At 44.4% G+C, this 15,834-nt stretch overlaps 1 protein-coding gene across 1 annotated transcript; it reads right to left on the bottom strand.

Moving 5' to 3' along the window:
• Positions 1–5,652: 5,652 nt before the first annotated feature.
• Positions 5,653–15,157, bottom strand: LOC104959358 (mucin-12). The gene is made up of 2 exons (XM_010787232.1): positions 14,873–15,157; positions 5,653–14,312 (listed from the first exon to the last, which is right to left on the bottom strand). The coding sequence occupies exon 2, from the start codon at positions 14,231–14,233 to the stop codon at positions 6,155–6,157; it is 8,079 nt and encodes a 2,692-aa protein (XP_010785534.1). The 5' UTR covers positions 14,234–14,312; positions 14,873–15,157; the 3' UTR covers positions 5,653–6,154.
• Positions 15,158–15,834: the final 677 nt, after the last annotated feature.

Genomic DNA, 15,834 nt, shown 5'->3' with positions numbered 1-15,834 from the left:
GAAGGCTGATGTTGCTATAACCTGCTGTGTCCAAACATCCAAACCTCTAAAGAAAGAAGATTTATAACTACCAAATGTGTGTGTTTAACTGAATGTCGTATACAACAGGGCAGTTAATGTTCAATATTCAGAGCACCCTAGATCACACTGATATGGATACTTCTTCTGTGCTGGTTGCCCTGGTTATTTTTAGAACTGTGATATTTACTTAAATGGGACTTAGCAGCTTTTACCGTCTTTGCTCTTCTCTGTAATTTGGGGTTGACCTGTGGTAACGCTGCATTTCATGCATATTGTTCTGCCGCAGGATCTTAAGTCCTCTAAAGAATTATATGGAGTTTCTTAAGTGAGAGAAGGGAAACATAAATATTACTGTTTCCTCAAAAAATGCGAGAATTATGCATTACTATTATTAGTGTCTGCTCTTATGTCTAATAGTCAAATTATTAAACGACTGATGTCTACGGTTGGTAAGGCCGGGGCCACCCTTGTATGACTCATTACTTTTACCTCATGCACTAGGAATCCAGTGACCCACACACACACTACTCAATAACCTGCCCGCCAAACGAGACCAAAGGCCGATTCCCAGGAGATTCCCTCATGTTAGCATCTGCAGTTGGCTGCAGTCCATGTGTTATGGTCACCGTCCAACTCAATATGTACAGCTTTGAGAAACAGTGTAGCGAGAGGCTGACATGGCATGGTATCAATAAGAATTTAGACATGTCATCAGCTCTGAGTGATTCAGGACGGCGCAGCGAACAGCTTGTTCCTGTCTGTCAATAACTCACCTCTCTCTCTCTCAGCAGCCACTTACACACACATGCACTCGGTCTCTCTCTGCTCATTCCTTCCATTCCTCATTGATCTGCCATACAGGCCCTGGGAGGAAGAGGAGGAAGAAGAAGAGGACGGGTAAAGTGATCAGGCTATGACATCATTTTCTGGCTACCTCATCCTCAGCGAGAGAGTGTGTGTGTGTGTGTGTGTGTGTGTGTGTGTGTGTGTGTGTGTGTGTGTGTGTGTGTGTGTGTGTGTGTGTGTGTGTGTGGGCTCTAGTAGTCTGGTGCTGAACACACGGCTAGTCACATAGTTTAACTAAAAAATTCCTTCCTAGACATGAGGGGTCTTGGGACACCAGAGGGAATAGACTCGTCTAGACTAACGAATTCCACTATAACTGAAAACATCTCTTTACAGATACATTTTTGTCCGTTTACATTGTAGCTCATATCAACAGAAAAAGCAGACGGACTACCCTACACCTGCAATGTGTTACAGGAAATGGCTTTGGAGAAATGAATGTGGTTAGTGGCAAAACGCCTACATTTAAAGAAGTAGGGATACTTTTATGCAATTCCTGGAAAGTGACCAGGCTGCAATTATAGATTAAGATTGATAAACACACCAATAAGTAATTTCTATGTGTACGATTTCTCTTATTAAAATTAGGATTTCAATTATTAATATGTTATCTTCATATATGATTATTTTTATTTGTTGTTGATTATCTCTAAAGAGTTGAGGTGAGGAAAGGGAGTTGTTTACTGATGTAAATTATTTCCTTAATGTTAACGTAATACCAAACATATAATGTTGAGCTTGTCTGGGTCTGCCAAAAATCATTATTTGAGAGTAGGCCTATATTGTACAGTTGAGTCATGCAAAGTGTAATAATCTCTTGCTGATTTGTTTTATTACCGGAGATTGGGCTGAAGCAACCACAGGAGATGACCTGAAATCTGCACAGTCAGACAGGTAGGCACCCCACCTGGTGGAGAGAAGGCCTTCTGTGACACACGCGGAGTCATTATTATGCTCCGTGGTTGCTACATAACAAGCGGAATGCCGGAAGTCTCGGTTTAAAATGTTCACCGGCGTCTCACTTTTGGCTGGCCCCCCTTTTCTTATTACTTCATTCATTCGCTTTCACAATCCGCACAGTCGCTCGTAGTAACCCCGCCCACATCCTCCTAGAGGAAAAAGCCCTTATATGGGCATGTACCTGAGCTCGCTCGCAGGTAAGTCAACCTTTGAGATAAAGGTGAGTGAATTTTGCACTCTCTTGAATATCAGCGTTTCTTAAAGTGTCTCCCTTTAATGGCCTTGTTAAAAATTGTCAAAGTGACATCAGGCAATAAAGGTATTTAGAGCTAAGGCGAAACTGTTGATAATGGTTGACATTTAATAGGGGGAGGAAAACCGTACACTCTTGCTTTTTTAAAACACTTTATTTAAATATTTCCCCAAATGTATCAGACAGCACATGAACATAAGCTATCATCTCAGGGTAAAAATATATACCAGAAGGAAAAATAACCAAACCCAACACAAAAACATCCAAAAAGACACATGACACAAAAATAACAATAACAAATTACCTGCTGTAATGTTTTATTAAAATATTTTTAGGGATACATATTTCAGCACATTTTTCTTTAGGGTAAAAGTCAGTAAGTCAGTTGCATATAAAAAAAAGTGTGTAAGGTAATGGTTTCCAAACTGGGAATAGGGTCCATCCAATAAAGGATGGGCAAGGTGCTTCAATCCTTTCTGACTTTTCTGTAGTTGAATGCTGCAAATTTGTAAAATGTTTGATCAGTTACAAATATTCAAATTAAAAACAAGAGTTGTAAAGATTGCCCTCAAGTGTGCTCACCATTTAAATGCACACAATAAGTGACAGAAGTAGACACAGGTATTATAAATCAAGGAATTTGTAAAATATGATTGTATCTGTGTCGGTGACCTTTCCTAGCTAAGTCTCACCAATCTATGCTCATAATAAAGCTTTACAGCCAGACAGAAGTTACTAATGTCAATGTCTGCCAGGGATCAGACATTCACTTCATGATCTGGTTTCTCCCTGTGATCGATACATCCCACATACAGGCAGTCATGGACGGACTGACTGAAAAACAAAGTGTTCCTTTATTCCTCTCTGAGTCGGAGATACAGTCATCATTAGTTAAAATGTTCACTTTTGTAAAAAATTGAAATCTATCGCTGACTGCACAATCAGAGGTCGCTCGCTGGAAAATGTCAGGAAGCACTTTGCGTATTTTATTCCACACAACCTACTTATCATCAGTTTAAACTCTTCCCATTATCTAGCAGCCTGGCCCTTGCCACCCACTTTTTTCTATGATCCTGACACTAGAAAGACAATGTAGAGAGGACTTTTCCATCAACCAATCAGCCCCCCAATGGGTAAAAACTTCAAACGTGGTTCCTGAGTCAAACCCACCCACTCACTTGGGTGCGGTAGAGATGATAGGAACCCCACAGAGTGTGTGTCCTCACATTGTGGGGTAGAAAAGTGGTCACAGAACCATAACAATAACAGACGTACTGGAAAGAGCCCTCCAAATGATGTCATGGAGTATGTTTAGTGTGTTCGTATGATAGGAATTCACCATAGTCCCACACGATGGGGAGGATGTGTCTGGAAAATGTTAATCAATGGTCAATTATCAATAGGAAAAAGGTACATTTTTAAATGTGTTTAATATATTTATCTCATTTAAAGCAGAAACACGTGTTGTATTCTTTTCACCCAGAAATCACTATTTATACATCAATTATGCACCCCATGTTACCTTGAATTCATAAAATAAATAAACTTTCGAAACATGAACAACAAAACAATTGAACAAATTCTTGATGAATGGAAGTGAATAAAGGCCGCTTTTAACAACAGCAAGTTTGAGTCCCAAAACGTTTAAAAAGTGAGGTTTTAGTTGAAATGCTATTTCTCCCGAAGTAAGCATATGACTAAATGAGTGGCTCAGCCTGTAGGCCTTGGAACCGATGGGCCGCCGGTTCACGTCCCGATCGGACCAAAATAATAGAGTGTGGACCAATTTCTGATTGCCGGAGAGGTCCCAGTTCACCTCTGCTGGGTGCCCTTGAGCAAGGCACCGAACCGCCGGACAAACTGGCAGCCTGTTCACTCAGACATCTCTCTGTGCATGTGTTTGTATACTGTATGTATCTATGTATTTGTATGATGTACATAGGTCACCCACCTATATGTAAACCTACTGAATATTCAGACCTACTGTGTATAGGTGAATGTGTGTGTATTGTACTGAGTGAACATCCCCATGGGGATAAATAAAGGATCATCATCACTGTGACAAATTTGACTTCATAAAGCTACCTCTTTGAAATTGCCCATGATGTGTGGAAGTGTGTGTGTTTGCCTGGAAGTGATTAGGTGTGCCAGTACAGATTAGTGTGCGAAAGGTGTGTCTCTAATCTTTATCCAGGTTGTGTGACAATACAGTAAATAAACTTGACTTGCTGTTGCTGTGCAATTACTACGTTTGAACTGATAAACTTAGCGGCCACCTTTCTTCTCACTGATATGACTTGCCATAAAAACACGTGTTCAGTGTCCTGCTTAGTAACAAGTTGGCTGTTGTGTGGGAAACCAGTAACTTTCTTATCAGCATCACATCAGCATCTCTATTATACTTCAAAAGGCATTCCTAATAATAAAGACTGGCAAGGTGTTCAGGTCTAAAAATAAGCCACAAACAGACACCAGACATTTAGCCAGGTGCTCTTAGTGTTATATCCCCTCCAGATGTGGTGCTTTAGGTCTTTGAGCTGCCTCTTAAAGATGAAACAGCATTTTGTTCAATCAGGCACATGCACAGCCACAGTAAAGCCCCTCTTAGCTACTGGTCAGACCTCTCATTAATTTTACTGCCATCCACATCAAGGAAAGGGGAGAACACTTTTGTACCTCTGGACGAACAAATTGGGTTCTGGTTTCAGTTACCAGGCTCGGGTTTTGACTAGGAAATCATTAAACTGTGTTTACAGTGACTTGCTCTTCTCACGAGAGGTGGGCAGATTTAGATTTACATTCAGGATAGGACTTCCTCTGCTGCTCTGGCGGTCTGTGGCACCCTCCAGTGGTTTATAGTACAATCTGCTGCTACAAATTCACAGCAGACACATATTTTATGAGCAAAATTAATGTTTTCTCTGTCTTATGGAGAACTAACAAGATTTCAAAACCCTTTCGTTAGGCAACAAAATTATACTGGATCAGTTCCAAAATCACTGATTAATATAAAGTTTATTTTTTATTTTTGCTATTGTTCAATGTACCCTCTAAAAGCCAAGGGCGAAACATCTAAGGGATGCAGCTAAAAAAGGTAATTTTTGCAAAGCTGGTTTCAAAGCAGCAACTAGCTAACATTTGATACATTATTGTGTAAATATTCATCAATGACTTTCTCCTTTATCACTAAAGTCTCTGTATCTGTTGGTCTAGTTTGAAGTATACATATGAATAGCTTGTTGAACTCATATAGAAACCCCACATTGTTGCCTTTTTCATATTGCAGATGTGTAATTTTAGTGTATTGAATGGTGTCTGTCCACATAGCCCATGAGACACTATTCTCATTAAGAGTCACCTATTTGCAATTTAGCGATCTCCCTCACTGAAGATTGCATTGTTTATCTGAAAAACAATGAACTCTATAATAAAGTTTTTGAGTTTGATTACATATTTTAAGACTGTAAAACTTTACCATGAAAGCTACATAAATGTACATTTACATTTGTAGTATTACCTACATATTAGTGTATGAAGGAATAGAAAGAAATCAATAACAAAGTGTCATAACATTTCTTATGTGACAACATTTATTGGCCTTTTCATTGCAGACATCAGGTGCACAAACTCAATCATCCAAAAAACACAATAACAACATAAATATTAGGTTATTTTAAAACTGTTTTTTTAGATGTTTCTGTTAAAGATAACACATCAGTAAATCAGTTAACAAAATGATGTGTAGTGCCATTGTATTACCAGTGATGTTATGTATCAAAAGTGACAAAAGTGTAAATATCATTTTAAATGTAGGTAATAATCTTGAGAACACCTCATAGAAAAGGCTAACTTTCTTGTTTTCAAAACTATAAACTCAAGAATGATATATCTTGTGCTATTCAAACAGCCTAGCACAGAACAAGCAGCAGCAAATACACAACAACAACATAATTAATATCTTCAGTTGCAATGTGAAAACTCAAATAACATTTCAGGCTAACATTAGACACCCCCCTTTATACACTGTGTATTTAAAACCAACAGGCTCCAGGAAGGCGGCCTCTGTCCTCTATTTCAGGACCTTTTCCCTCCTGTTGGGGGTAGGTTGGGGGGATGTTTGTGGTAATAGTCTGGTGGGGTGGGATTGGGACTTGCATTCATCCCTGTGGGGACATAATACATACTCTCCAGGTAGCTCTGGTCTAGTGGTGGATGGTTCTGAGGCTCTGGCTTGGGCCCCTGGCCGGAGGGATTTCTGTAGCTGACCCCAGGCCCCCCTGGGTGCATTGTTGATGCAGCTTCAGGATATCGGGGAGGCTGAGGCTGTGTCTGGGGGTGGGCTTGGGGAGGAGGAGCTGCATAGGGCATGTACTGCGGAGCAGGAGCATACATGTTGGGGTTGTGGAGAGATGTGTAGGGGGCTGCTGAAGGGGGGTACAAGCCTGAATGTGACATTGCTTGCTGCGGGATGAGCACTTCCACATATTGGCCAGTCTCAGGGTCAAACAACATTTTCCTTAGCGGCTGTACAGGCACTTCAATGTAAAAATACTTCCCTGTCTCAGGATCTAGGAGCACTCTTCGAGGGGTCTGTCCATAGCTACTCTCTGAGTATAAACTGGAGCTGTCGCCCCCATATTCAGACCCATAGGAAGGCCCCAGACTTTGATTGCCACACAAGTACTGGGGATCCATTGGAGGAAGGCCAGGAGAGTGGTTGTGGCCAGGATCACTGTAAGGAGCCCCAGCCATGCCAGGTGGCTGTTGCTGAGGGGATCTATGTACAGGGGGTCTTCGAGGGTCAATATGCTGGGTGGGCACAGCAGGGCAGGTCTGCATAAGTGATGGATGGGGTGGGCAAGGAGGAGGCTGGAGGAGAGGCTGGTACATGGTGGGGGGCTGGCTTGGACCAAGGGGACTTGCTTTAGGAGAGCCGCGCTGGTAGCTCATCTGCTGAGGGTCAGGTCTGCACTGATGGGGACGGGGCGGAGGCTGAGCCACTTGGTAAGGTAGTGCCTGGCCTGGAGAGTGTGGAGCAGCTGGAGGAGTGTGGGTATGGGGGCTGTGGTGATGGTGAGAAGAGGTGAGACCAGGGTGGGAAGGGCAGCCAGCTGTGCAGGAGCAGGGAGGGGGGCGGGAGGCGGGCTGATAGCGATTTGACCTCTTTGCTGTCAGATCTGGGAGCAAGAGGGGACTGAAGCTCTCTCTTTCATCGTAGCTTGGCGGGTCATCTGAGGCATAAAAACGCGGGTCATCTGTCCATTGGGAGCGCTCTCTGGACAGCGATCTGCGGTACGGCTGGTGCATGTATCCTGGCACTTGTGTTGAACCAGCAGCGGGATATTTTGTATTGTTTGAAGTTACTGGCATAGATTGTTCATCAGGGTATGCCGTCCTGGGATACTGGGGTTGGCTTTCTGGCTCCATAACAGCTGGCTGTGTTGGCTGGTTGGCTCCAGCTGAGTCATGGACATTGACAGGGTTAACTTGTGGGTCAGACACTGGACCTGGACCTGAGGTTAAAACTGGCCCTGTGGCTGATATTGGAGCTGTAGCAAATGTTGTCGGTCTTTGCGTATATCTAGAGTTCTGAGGCAACGCCCCTGGCTTTTGCTGCTGACCTTTGACGTTGGATGCCTCTGTCTCGGATGTGGTTGTTGACGGGTTTGAGGGATTGGAGATGGTGGTTGCTGTTGCTTTGCAAGGTGGAGGTTTGAGGCTGGAAACTGCAGACACAGCAAGTTTTCTCGAATAATTTGATGTTGATGTTGAGTCATTGGATATCTTTCTATAGATTGTTGGTGAGGACACGACAATTGTTTGAGGCCTCTCCTCGCCATATAGTTTGACAGTAGAGGTTGTTACTGATGGTCTCTGTGCTTGATTGGGCATTGCTCCTAAATCTGCAGGTATAAACTTGCAGCTTGGTTTTGGAGGCACCACTGGCTTTTGAGAATTTTTAGCTATAGATTTAACTTCAATGGCTTGAGGCCTGCTGTTTCCTGTAGAGTTTGTGGGCGTCTCTTGTTTCTGTGTTTCTTTAGACAGAGACTTAACCTCAATTGGTTGCGGTCTAAATCTTCTTACTCCAGGTGACCTTGGGGGGAAAGTTGGATCTTGTCTTTTCACTGCTTCAAAATCTCCATGTTCCTTTGCTTTGGCGGGAGATGTTTGCTCCTGCATATTCCTCAATGGAGGAGCAGTATTTTGCTTTGCAGTGTCTTTCACCATAGGCTTACTACTTTTTATCTCATTTTCTCTGGTTCTTGTAATTGTGTCTGTGTTGTCAGATTCTACTGAGGGCCCAGATGTGGTTGATGAGGAGGAGAACGTCCTCTCTCTATGAGACTCGATCCGACCACCATCTGAAGGAGCGGTGGTCTGAAGAGGGACCTCTAGACTGTTCACATGCTTACGGGGAACCCCTTTATCTCCAGGTGCATTCTGGTTGTCACCCACCACTGCTCCAATGTCAGCATGGAAGCCTTTTTCCTTTAATAACATGGAAACTGAGTGCCCACTGCTACCTGTGTTAGCGGGCCCAGGTGAAAGTGAAGCAGCTGGGGCTTGGAGCGGCGTGGGCTTCTTTTCCCCAGCTGGAGATGCAGATGTTTTGGTTTGGCTGGATCCATCCCTTATTAATACTACAGCAGTGGAAACCTCTCTCTCCTTACTGGCCATTTTGGGGAGGCTCCCGAGCATGGGAGGTTTCCTGTCTGTTCTAACCATTACAGGTTTGTTCTCATCCCCTTGCACTTTATGGATTTGTGTCATAGTCTCTTGTGTTTCTTCTGCCGTGTTTGGACCATGTTGACATGGCTTTGTAATTACTTTATTTTCTGTGGTGTACATTTTTGTTTTAGCATTCGAAGGGGATTGTCTGCTTACCTTTGTGATGAGCTCTTGAGAAGCATCTGGTTTGTCACATTGATTCTCTGAGTCGTCCTTGCCACATGGTATTTTATGTTTGCCTTCTTTCCAGCAAACAGCTTTGTATTGTATTTGCATTGGCTGTGGACGAGCGAGAGGGCTTCCTTTCCTCTGAAGAAGTGGAGATAAGGTTGGCAGCTTTAGATCTTTTGCGTCCTCTTTCTGTTCCTCCGTCCTCTTCCCCCTCTTTATCTCCTCTCTTGCCTCTCTCTCTCTCTGTGCAATTATCGCTTCCCTCCTGTCCTCTTTAATTTGTTCCTTTCTTTCTTCATTTAAAATGTCCACCCTTTCCTCATCCCCATTTGATGGCAATACAGCACTAGTTGCCTTGAAGGAAAGGTTATATGTATTTTTTACAAGCCGCCTCACATCTCTAACTTTGTGAATGGGGACCTTAACTTTATTAATCCCATTTTCTTCTTCCTCTTCTGATTTCTCATCTACACTAGTGTCTAGACTACCCTCTTTTATATCTGGGGAAGAAACCCAAGGTCTGATGTCTGCCTCAGGTGTGAGACAAACATTAAGGGAGGTTTTCTTTTTTTCCACGGCTTTGAGTGTAATCTCCTGTGTTTGTGACATGTAGGAGCCCTTGGCAGCCTGTTGAATTTGTGTATGGTCCCCTTTGTTTATACATTCCTGGTCTCTGTTTGTCACCCTGGCCTGTGTGCTGCTGGCTCCAGAGGCAGAATGAGCTACTGTTTCACCATCCTCCGTTCCGTCCCATGTTTTACTTTCATCGGCTTGTTTCACTCTAGTTCTTGACTGCAATGGCACTTTCAATTCTGATCTTATTTCAGATTTCAGTGAGGTTGGATTCCTGCTTTGAGAATCAGCATCTTCACTCTCAGAATGTGAAAAGTTAACACTTCGACTGCTGCTGGATGAACTTGGCCTGTTACTCGATCTCCCTCCAAAGTGTTGTGTTGGTTTAGCTCTATCCTCTGTGTTTGGTTCTCTTCTCACAGGAGGACCCTCAGATATATACTCTGATTGAAGACTGGAACTCAGATTAGGTTTTGGGGACTCCTTGAGTGGTGCCACTGCACATTCTGTTGCCGAGTTATTTACCTCAAAAGCAGGGCTTTCTTCTTCTCCTGCCTGCTCATCAGAAACACTCTGCATCTTCTTAGATAACACACTTTTGATAAGACAAGTGGCTATCTTGGTTTTAGTGAATGTTTCATCCAGAGATGCAGATTTCTTGAGTTTGGATCTTCTGTCATTTTGTTGAGTGGGCTCAGGGCTTGGCTCAGAAGGGTAGCATTCTTGCATTGCTGCTGGTGTACTGTGTTGTCTAATGAATGTCTCTCTGGAATGACCCTCTAGGGAGGGGCTTTCCACCATCCCTGGTAACACAGGACTGCTATTTTCACTGCTCTCATCCTGCTTCCCTTCTGCATTATTCCTTTTCTTCAGCTGGATCTGTCTCTTTGGCACTCCCCTTCTCACCCTCCTGGAGTCCTGTCTTTCCACGGCCACATCTACGCACTCATAGTTACCCATCTCAGAGTGCCTTGACTGATTGAGGCCCTCTGTGTAGTATGCAGATGGTTGTTGCAGGAAGAGTTCTTCGTTGTCCAGCTTGGGAGCAGAACCCCTGAAGTCAGCATATGCCGGCCAGGAGGAATTGACCCCAGCTGGGCTCTCCTGTGTGGACGGTTGAGAAATGTTGGTGGATGAACGGTGGCTAGAGTTGTACATGTCAAGGTAATCCATCTCAGAGCTTGACAGGCTGCTGAAAGCCAAGTCTGAAATCCACTTCACCTCATCGTCTGCATCATCAAGCTCACTTCCCATACTGGAGCTGGAACTACGTCCGGGCCTGTTTGCAGCCCTGCGTCCTGGAACACTGTTCTTGTTGTGGGGTGCTGAAGGTTGAAGGCGTCTGCTGGCACCACCACCCCTGGTGTCTTGTTGGGAGGCGAGTCTGAGCAGACTCTGTTGTTGCTGTAGCTGTCTGGTGGAAAGCAAGCTCTCTGAATAGGAATGCACTGTTGGCAGTCCCTGACGAGTCTCTCTGCTTGTGGGAGCTGCGCTGCGACTCGCAGGCCCTTTTCTATTCCTGGCATTGAATGACAGCTCAACCTGTTCCCCTCTGTAACTGGCGTCCCCCTGCCAACCCTTCCCCTTTTCAGGAACCAGCTCCTCCCTCTTTTTCCTCTCTCTTTCCATCTCTCTATCCATTTGCCTCTCCCTTTCTAACTCCCTATCGTCCTCCAGCTGCATTTCCCTCTCCCTCTCCATCTCCAATTGCCTTCCTTGCCTGACCCGGTGAGCCTGGCTATTATTGTCAACATGGGCAGTATTGGGGCTTTCCCTATTTGTCACCGCTTTCTTTAAATTACCACTTGGTGAAGATGCTACAGCCTGAGAGGGGCTATGGCTTCTGTTCTGCCACTGTCTGTATGGTTTCTCAGGGGCTATAATATGGACAGGTGTAAACCTGGTAATTGGCGGAGATGGAGTCCGCCTTCTGTTTGCATGGTGGGCCATGTCCTCTATTATCCTCTCTCTGTTTTCACGTCCAACTTTGGTTGACAGCCCTCTTCTCGCAGGCTCAGGTGTACAAGATGATTTTATTGAGCAGCTGCTGTCAGAAGTTGGGGAATAGGTATTGAATTGAGGCTGTGAGTTTTCCAGTCTCTGTACAGGTGAGTTGGATGAAGCCCTGTAGACAAGGGGTATACTTGGACTCCAAACTTTAGAGACTAGAAGATTAGGGGAGGGACACTTGATTTCAGTGGGGGGATTGATAAAAGTAACTTCTTTCTGAACTAAGCTGGGGCTAATGCTTCGTTTTTCCTCAGGAAAAGAAGCTAAACCTGGGTTTTCCTGAAGGTTATCTTCTTTTGGTGTTGCCTCTCTCTCAGTGCTTTGTTTTTTCAGTGAACTATCTACCTTTTCCTCAGCTAAGAAAGGTGAAGGGGATAAAGTTGACTGCACTGGTGAACTGCTTTTGATTTCAGCTACAACTGATATGTCTCCCCTTTCTAATTCAAATAAGGGTGACACACTCTTGTTTTCCAAATGTGTGGGATATTGTGTTATATTATCAACCGGTGTGGTATTCTCCTCAACCTGAAGTTTATTTCTTAGAGGAGGAGTAGGTAGTGTGAAGTGAGGGCTGCCCCCAGTGGAGCGGGTTGCTGGTGAATGCTCAGGAGATAGGACAACAGGTGATGGATCTCTACTTCTATGCTGAGATGAGGGACTTTGAGACTTGTCCGATGAAGCAGTAGGATATCTTGGCTCAGGGGAGGGAGTGTGATGTTTTGGCTGAGGTGAAGGTGTTAGATACCTGGGTTGGTTTGACAACGTTTTTTCAGGCTGCAGGACAGAGTTTGTTAGGGCCAATTTATGAGGGGAGCCTCTTGGTGTACCAGTGGACTCTGCTATACTGCTCTGAATACTGTCTCTGCTTGGGGTAGGGCTCTTTACTTTAGGGTACTCAAGTGTCCTATCAGGCTCAGGGGTGGAGAGGCCAAAGAGTTCAGCAAATGGGGAAGTGTCCCTGTCCTCTGGCTGGACAACAGAGTACGAAATCCCTGTGATATGAGGGGAAGAAGTGCCACTTGTTGGTGAGGCAGAGTCAGGGTGAAGCTCTAGGGAAGGAGACGTAAATGTTGTCTCCGCCTCAGAAGGCCACTCTCTCCTACTGACCTCAGGTGAGGATGCTGTAATCCTGATTTCAGGTGAAGGAGCAGTGTCTCTGTGCTCAATGGGAGAGTTGTTGCTTTTAACTTCCGGTGATGCAGATAAACTATGACTTACCACAGGTGAAGACACCTGGGTACTGCTTTCAGAATGTGTTGAAATGTGCTCTATTTTATGTGAGAGGCTGGGAGACAGAGTTCTTGTCCCAGAAGAAGCTACACTGAGCAGTCCAGGAGAGGGAGCTATGTGTCTTAATTCAGGTGAGACACTGTTCTCCACAATTTCAGGAGATGTTGATATTGAAATGACAGGTGATGGTGGTGTGTATTGTGGGCCAGGTGTAGACACAGTACTTACAATTTCAGGAGTAAACTTTGTATCTTGGCTCTCAGGAGTAGTCACAGTGTCTCTTTCTGGAGGAGAAGGATCTGAGATCAGCTCAAGGGTGTAGGGAGATTCTTCAATATCGGGTGTGGAGCCTCTGCTGAGGAGATCAGGCAGGGATACCCTCCCTCTTAGCTCAGAAAAAGGTGATGAAGCTTGAGTCTCAGGGGAGTAGGGTCTATTATTCAGCTCAGGAGAGGCCAGTGTTTCTCTAGACTGGGATAATAACTCTCTACTACTGGATGAATGTAAAGGAGATGAAAGCGTGGCTCGAGTTTCAAAAGCAGATTCTGTCAAATCTCGAAAAAAATCTTTGGATGTGGGCTCAGGTGAGGGACTGCTGTGTTGATTATAGTAAATATTCCTTGACTCTGGAGAGCCTTGTGCTGCTCTCAACTCAGTTAATGGTTGTGTGCTCACTGATTCAGAGGGGGAAGAGCTGACACAGTTCAGAGGTTCAGAGGAGGGACTGTTATGTCTATCTTTGACAGTTGGAGTGGTTGTCCTTGGTTCAGATTCTCTAGCACCAGGGGAGGAGGGAGAACATCTCTTTTCAACTGGAGAAGAAGACAAGGATAATGCTCGTCCTTCTGTACTGAGTCTATAGGGGCTGTTTTGTCCAGAAGAGGGGGTCCTCTCACCACTATTTAGGACTTCAGGTAATGGGCAAACTGTACTAAGCTGAAGTGCTGGAGATTTGCTTTCTGTTTCTAAATTTGGGCCACTTTTCTCCGAAACGTCTGAATGTCCTGAGCTTATTTTCTGGCCCTCGAACTGCCTGCTCTCTGAAGACTCGCTCTGCAACAAGGGGCTGTTAAACCTTTCTCTTGAATCTTCAAAGCCCTCCTCTCCTTCACTAGAGCCCGGTGCAGTGTGGTAGGAGCCGGAGTCGTTCAGATCATCCACCAGAGGTGATGCAGCAGCTGTCCCGTCCACCTCCCTTTGGGAAATGATAAAAGCTCCTACAGCAGGGCTGCTTGAGAGGGAGGCTGACTCACAGTCGTCTCCAAATATGTCACAAAGGCAGGTTGTCTCTGAAATGGCACTGCGCTGAGGGACGTTGATGATGTCAAAGATTTCAACGTGGTTTGGGGTGCCGTCACGATGACACAGGGAAAAATTACGATGGGGTGCACTGCGTAGGAAGGAGTAGCTGTCCCCCTGTAGAGTCCAGCTGTCCATTGCTCGTCCACAAACTCGAAATTCTCACTGTGGCCAGTCCAGTTTGCTCCTCTTGCCTGCTCTGGGCTCTGTTCCTGGACTGGAAATAAGATATGGTAACCTGGAGGGTGTGTAGCTCATTCATTTATATCACCAGTTACACTGTTGAAAATCAATGAGTGGCAAAAGCCTATTTATAGGAAATATAGAGACTAAACTGTGCATTTCTCCAGTTTGTTACCTTGCAAACAGCACATTTAGATTAAATAATTAATAAATAAATGTTCTGAGAATATTACAGAGCATTTCAAACTTCCAAAAGGGGATCAGGACAAAAATATAACACTGTCACGATGCCCTTAAAAGCACTATTGAAATGATCACAACAACACAATACAAAAACTCGCTTTAAGTTTTCCAAAACATTCAGTTAATACCAGAAAGTATGTGTATCTTTACATGTACTTAAACATTAACAAGATTTAATCAATACATAATATTTGATGTGAAACTTTTTTTGAATTACATTTTTCCACATACAGTAAGTGGAAAATTAGCTCTGCCAAATACATGCCCTTTCTCTAAACTCTTCACATGGCTTTGTGTAGGACTGACTGCTCCGCATGCAAGGGGAGAAAGACGAAATGATTGGTACTGTACCTTGGCCAGTGATGAGGCTTTCCCGAGGGCATGGAGTTCCTCTGTGTTGCAATATCTGCCCCTCATCCACAAAACCCTTTCTCAAAATCAAAAGCACATTCCACATTTACGAGACCACTGTGCACATGGTGAATCCAGGACAGAGCGGCTCGTACAGTCCAGTCTGGCAGAGCCACCCTGGCTAGACAAGCTCAGAATGTAAAAGACACTGCCATCAGACTTGAATAGAAAAGCAAAGAGGGGCATCTCGCTCAGACCCATTACATCCTCTAATGCTTCCATCTCTATTTCTGCCCCTCCCCTGTCCCCTCTTAGCCGGCCTCGGGGAAATTTTTTACAGTGTCCAACCTGGATCTTTTTTCTTTTCCAAGCTGGGGTTTGGTTGGACATTGGCTTTCCTGTGTGATCTGGGCTAGGGGGCGGCGCTGGGGGTGGGTGGGTTTATAGTTAGCAGCAGGTGCTGATCCAGCCAGGACGGATGAGTGTGCCTGGAATCTGACACTTACAGCCAGATCAGTCACAGGGCTCCTCTATATATAAACCCATACTATCAGGGCCAGATAGCCATAGCTTCAGCCTGGGAATGCTGGAGGGGAAAGAAAGGGGGAAAACAAACCTCGAAGTACAGCCCACACAATATCCACATAACCTCTGCTTATGAGATAATGCTTAAAATTTAAGGTGTTTTAATGTTTTATGTTTTTGTGTGTCTCTGTGTGTGCATGTGTGTGTGTGTGAACTATAATGTGTAGCTGGGGTACAACAGGACAGGTCAAAGGTTAACATAGACCACCCAACTTTGACTGCTCACATGCAGAACTCCTGTGCAACAACACTTGTTAAGGTACTCTCACAATGATGTAGTTCATGTTTTTCCTTTTCATATCTGGATTTTTATGTTCCAGGACTCACTTCAGCCAATTAAAATGTAAGTTTCAGGCTCACTGTAAAGCTTTTCTGTC

Source organism: Notothenia coriiceps, unplaced genomic scaffold (assembly GCF_000735185.1).
Source record: "Notothenia coriiceps isolate Sejong01 unplaced genomic scaffold, NC01 NC01_scaffold00030214, whole genome shotgun sequence".
NCBI lineage: Eukaryota > Metazoa > Chordata > Actinopteri > Perciformes > Nototheniidae > Notothenia > Notothenia coriiceps.
The sequence above is the reverse complement of the archived record's forward strand: the minus strand, read 5'-3'. Positions and strand labels throughout refer to the sequence as shown.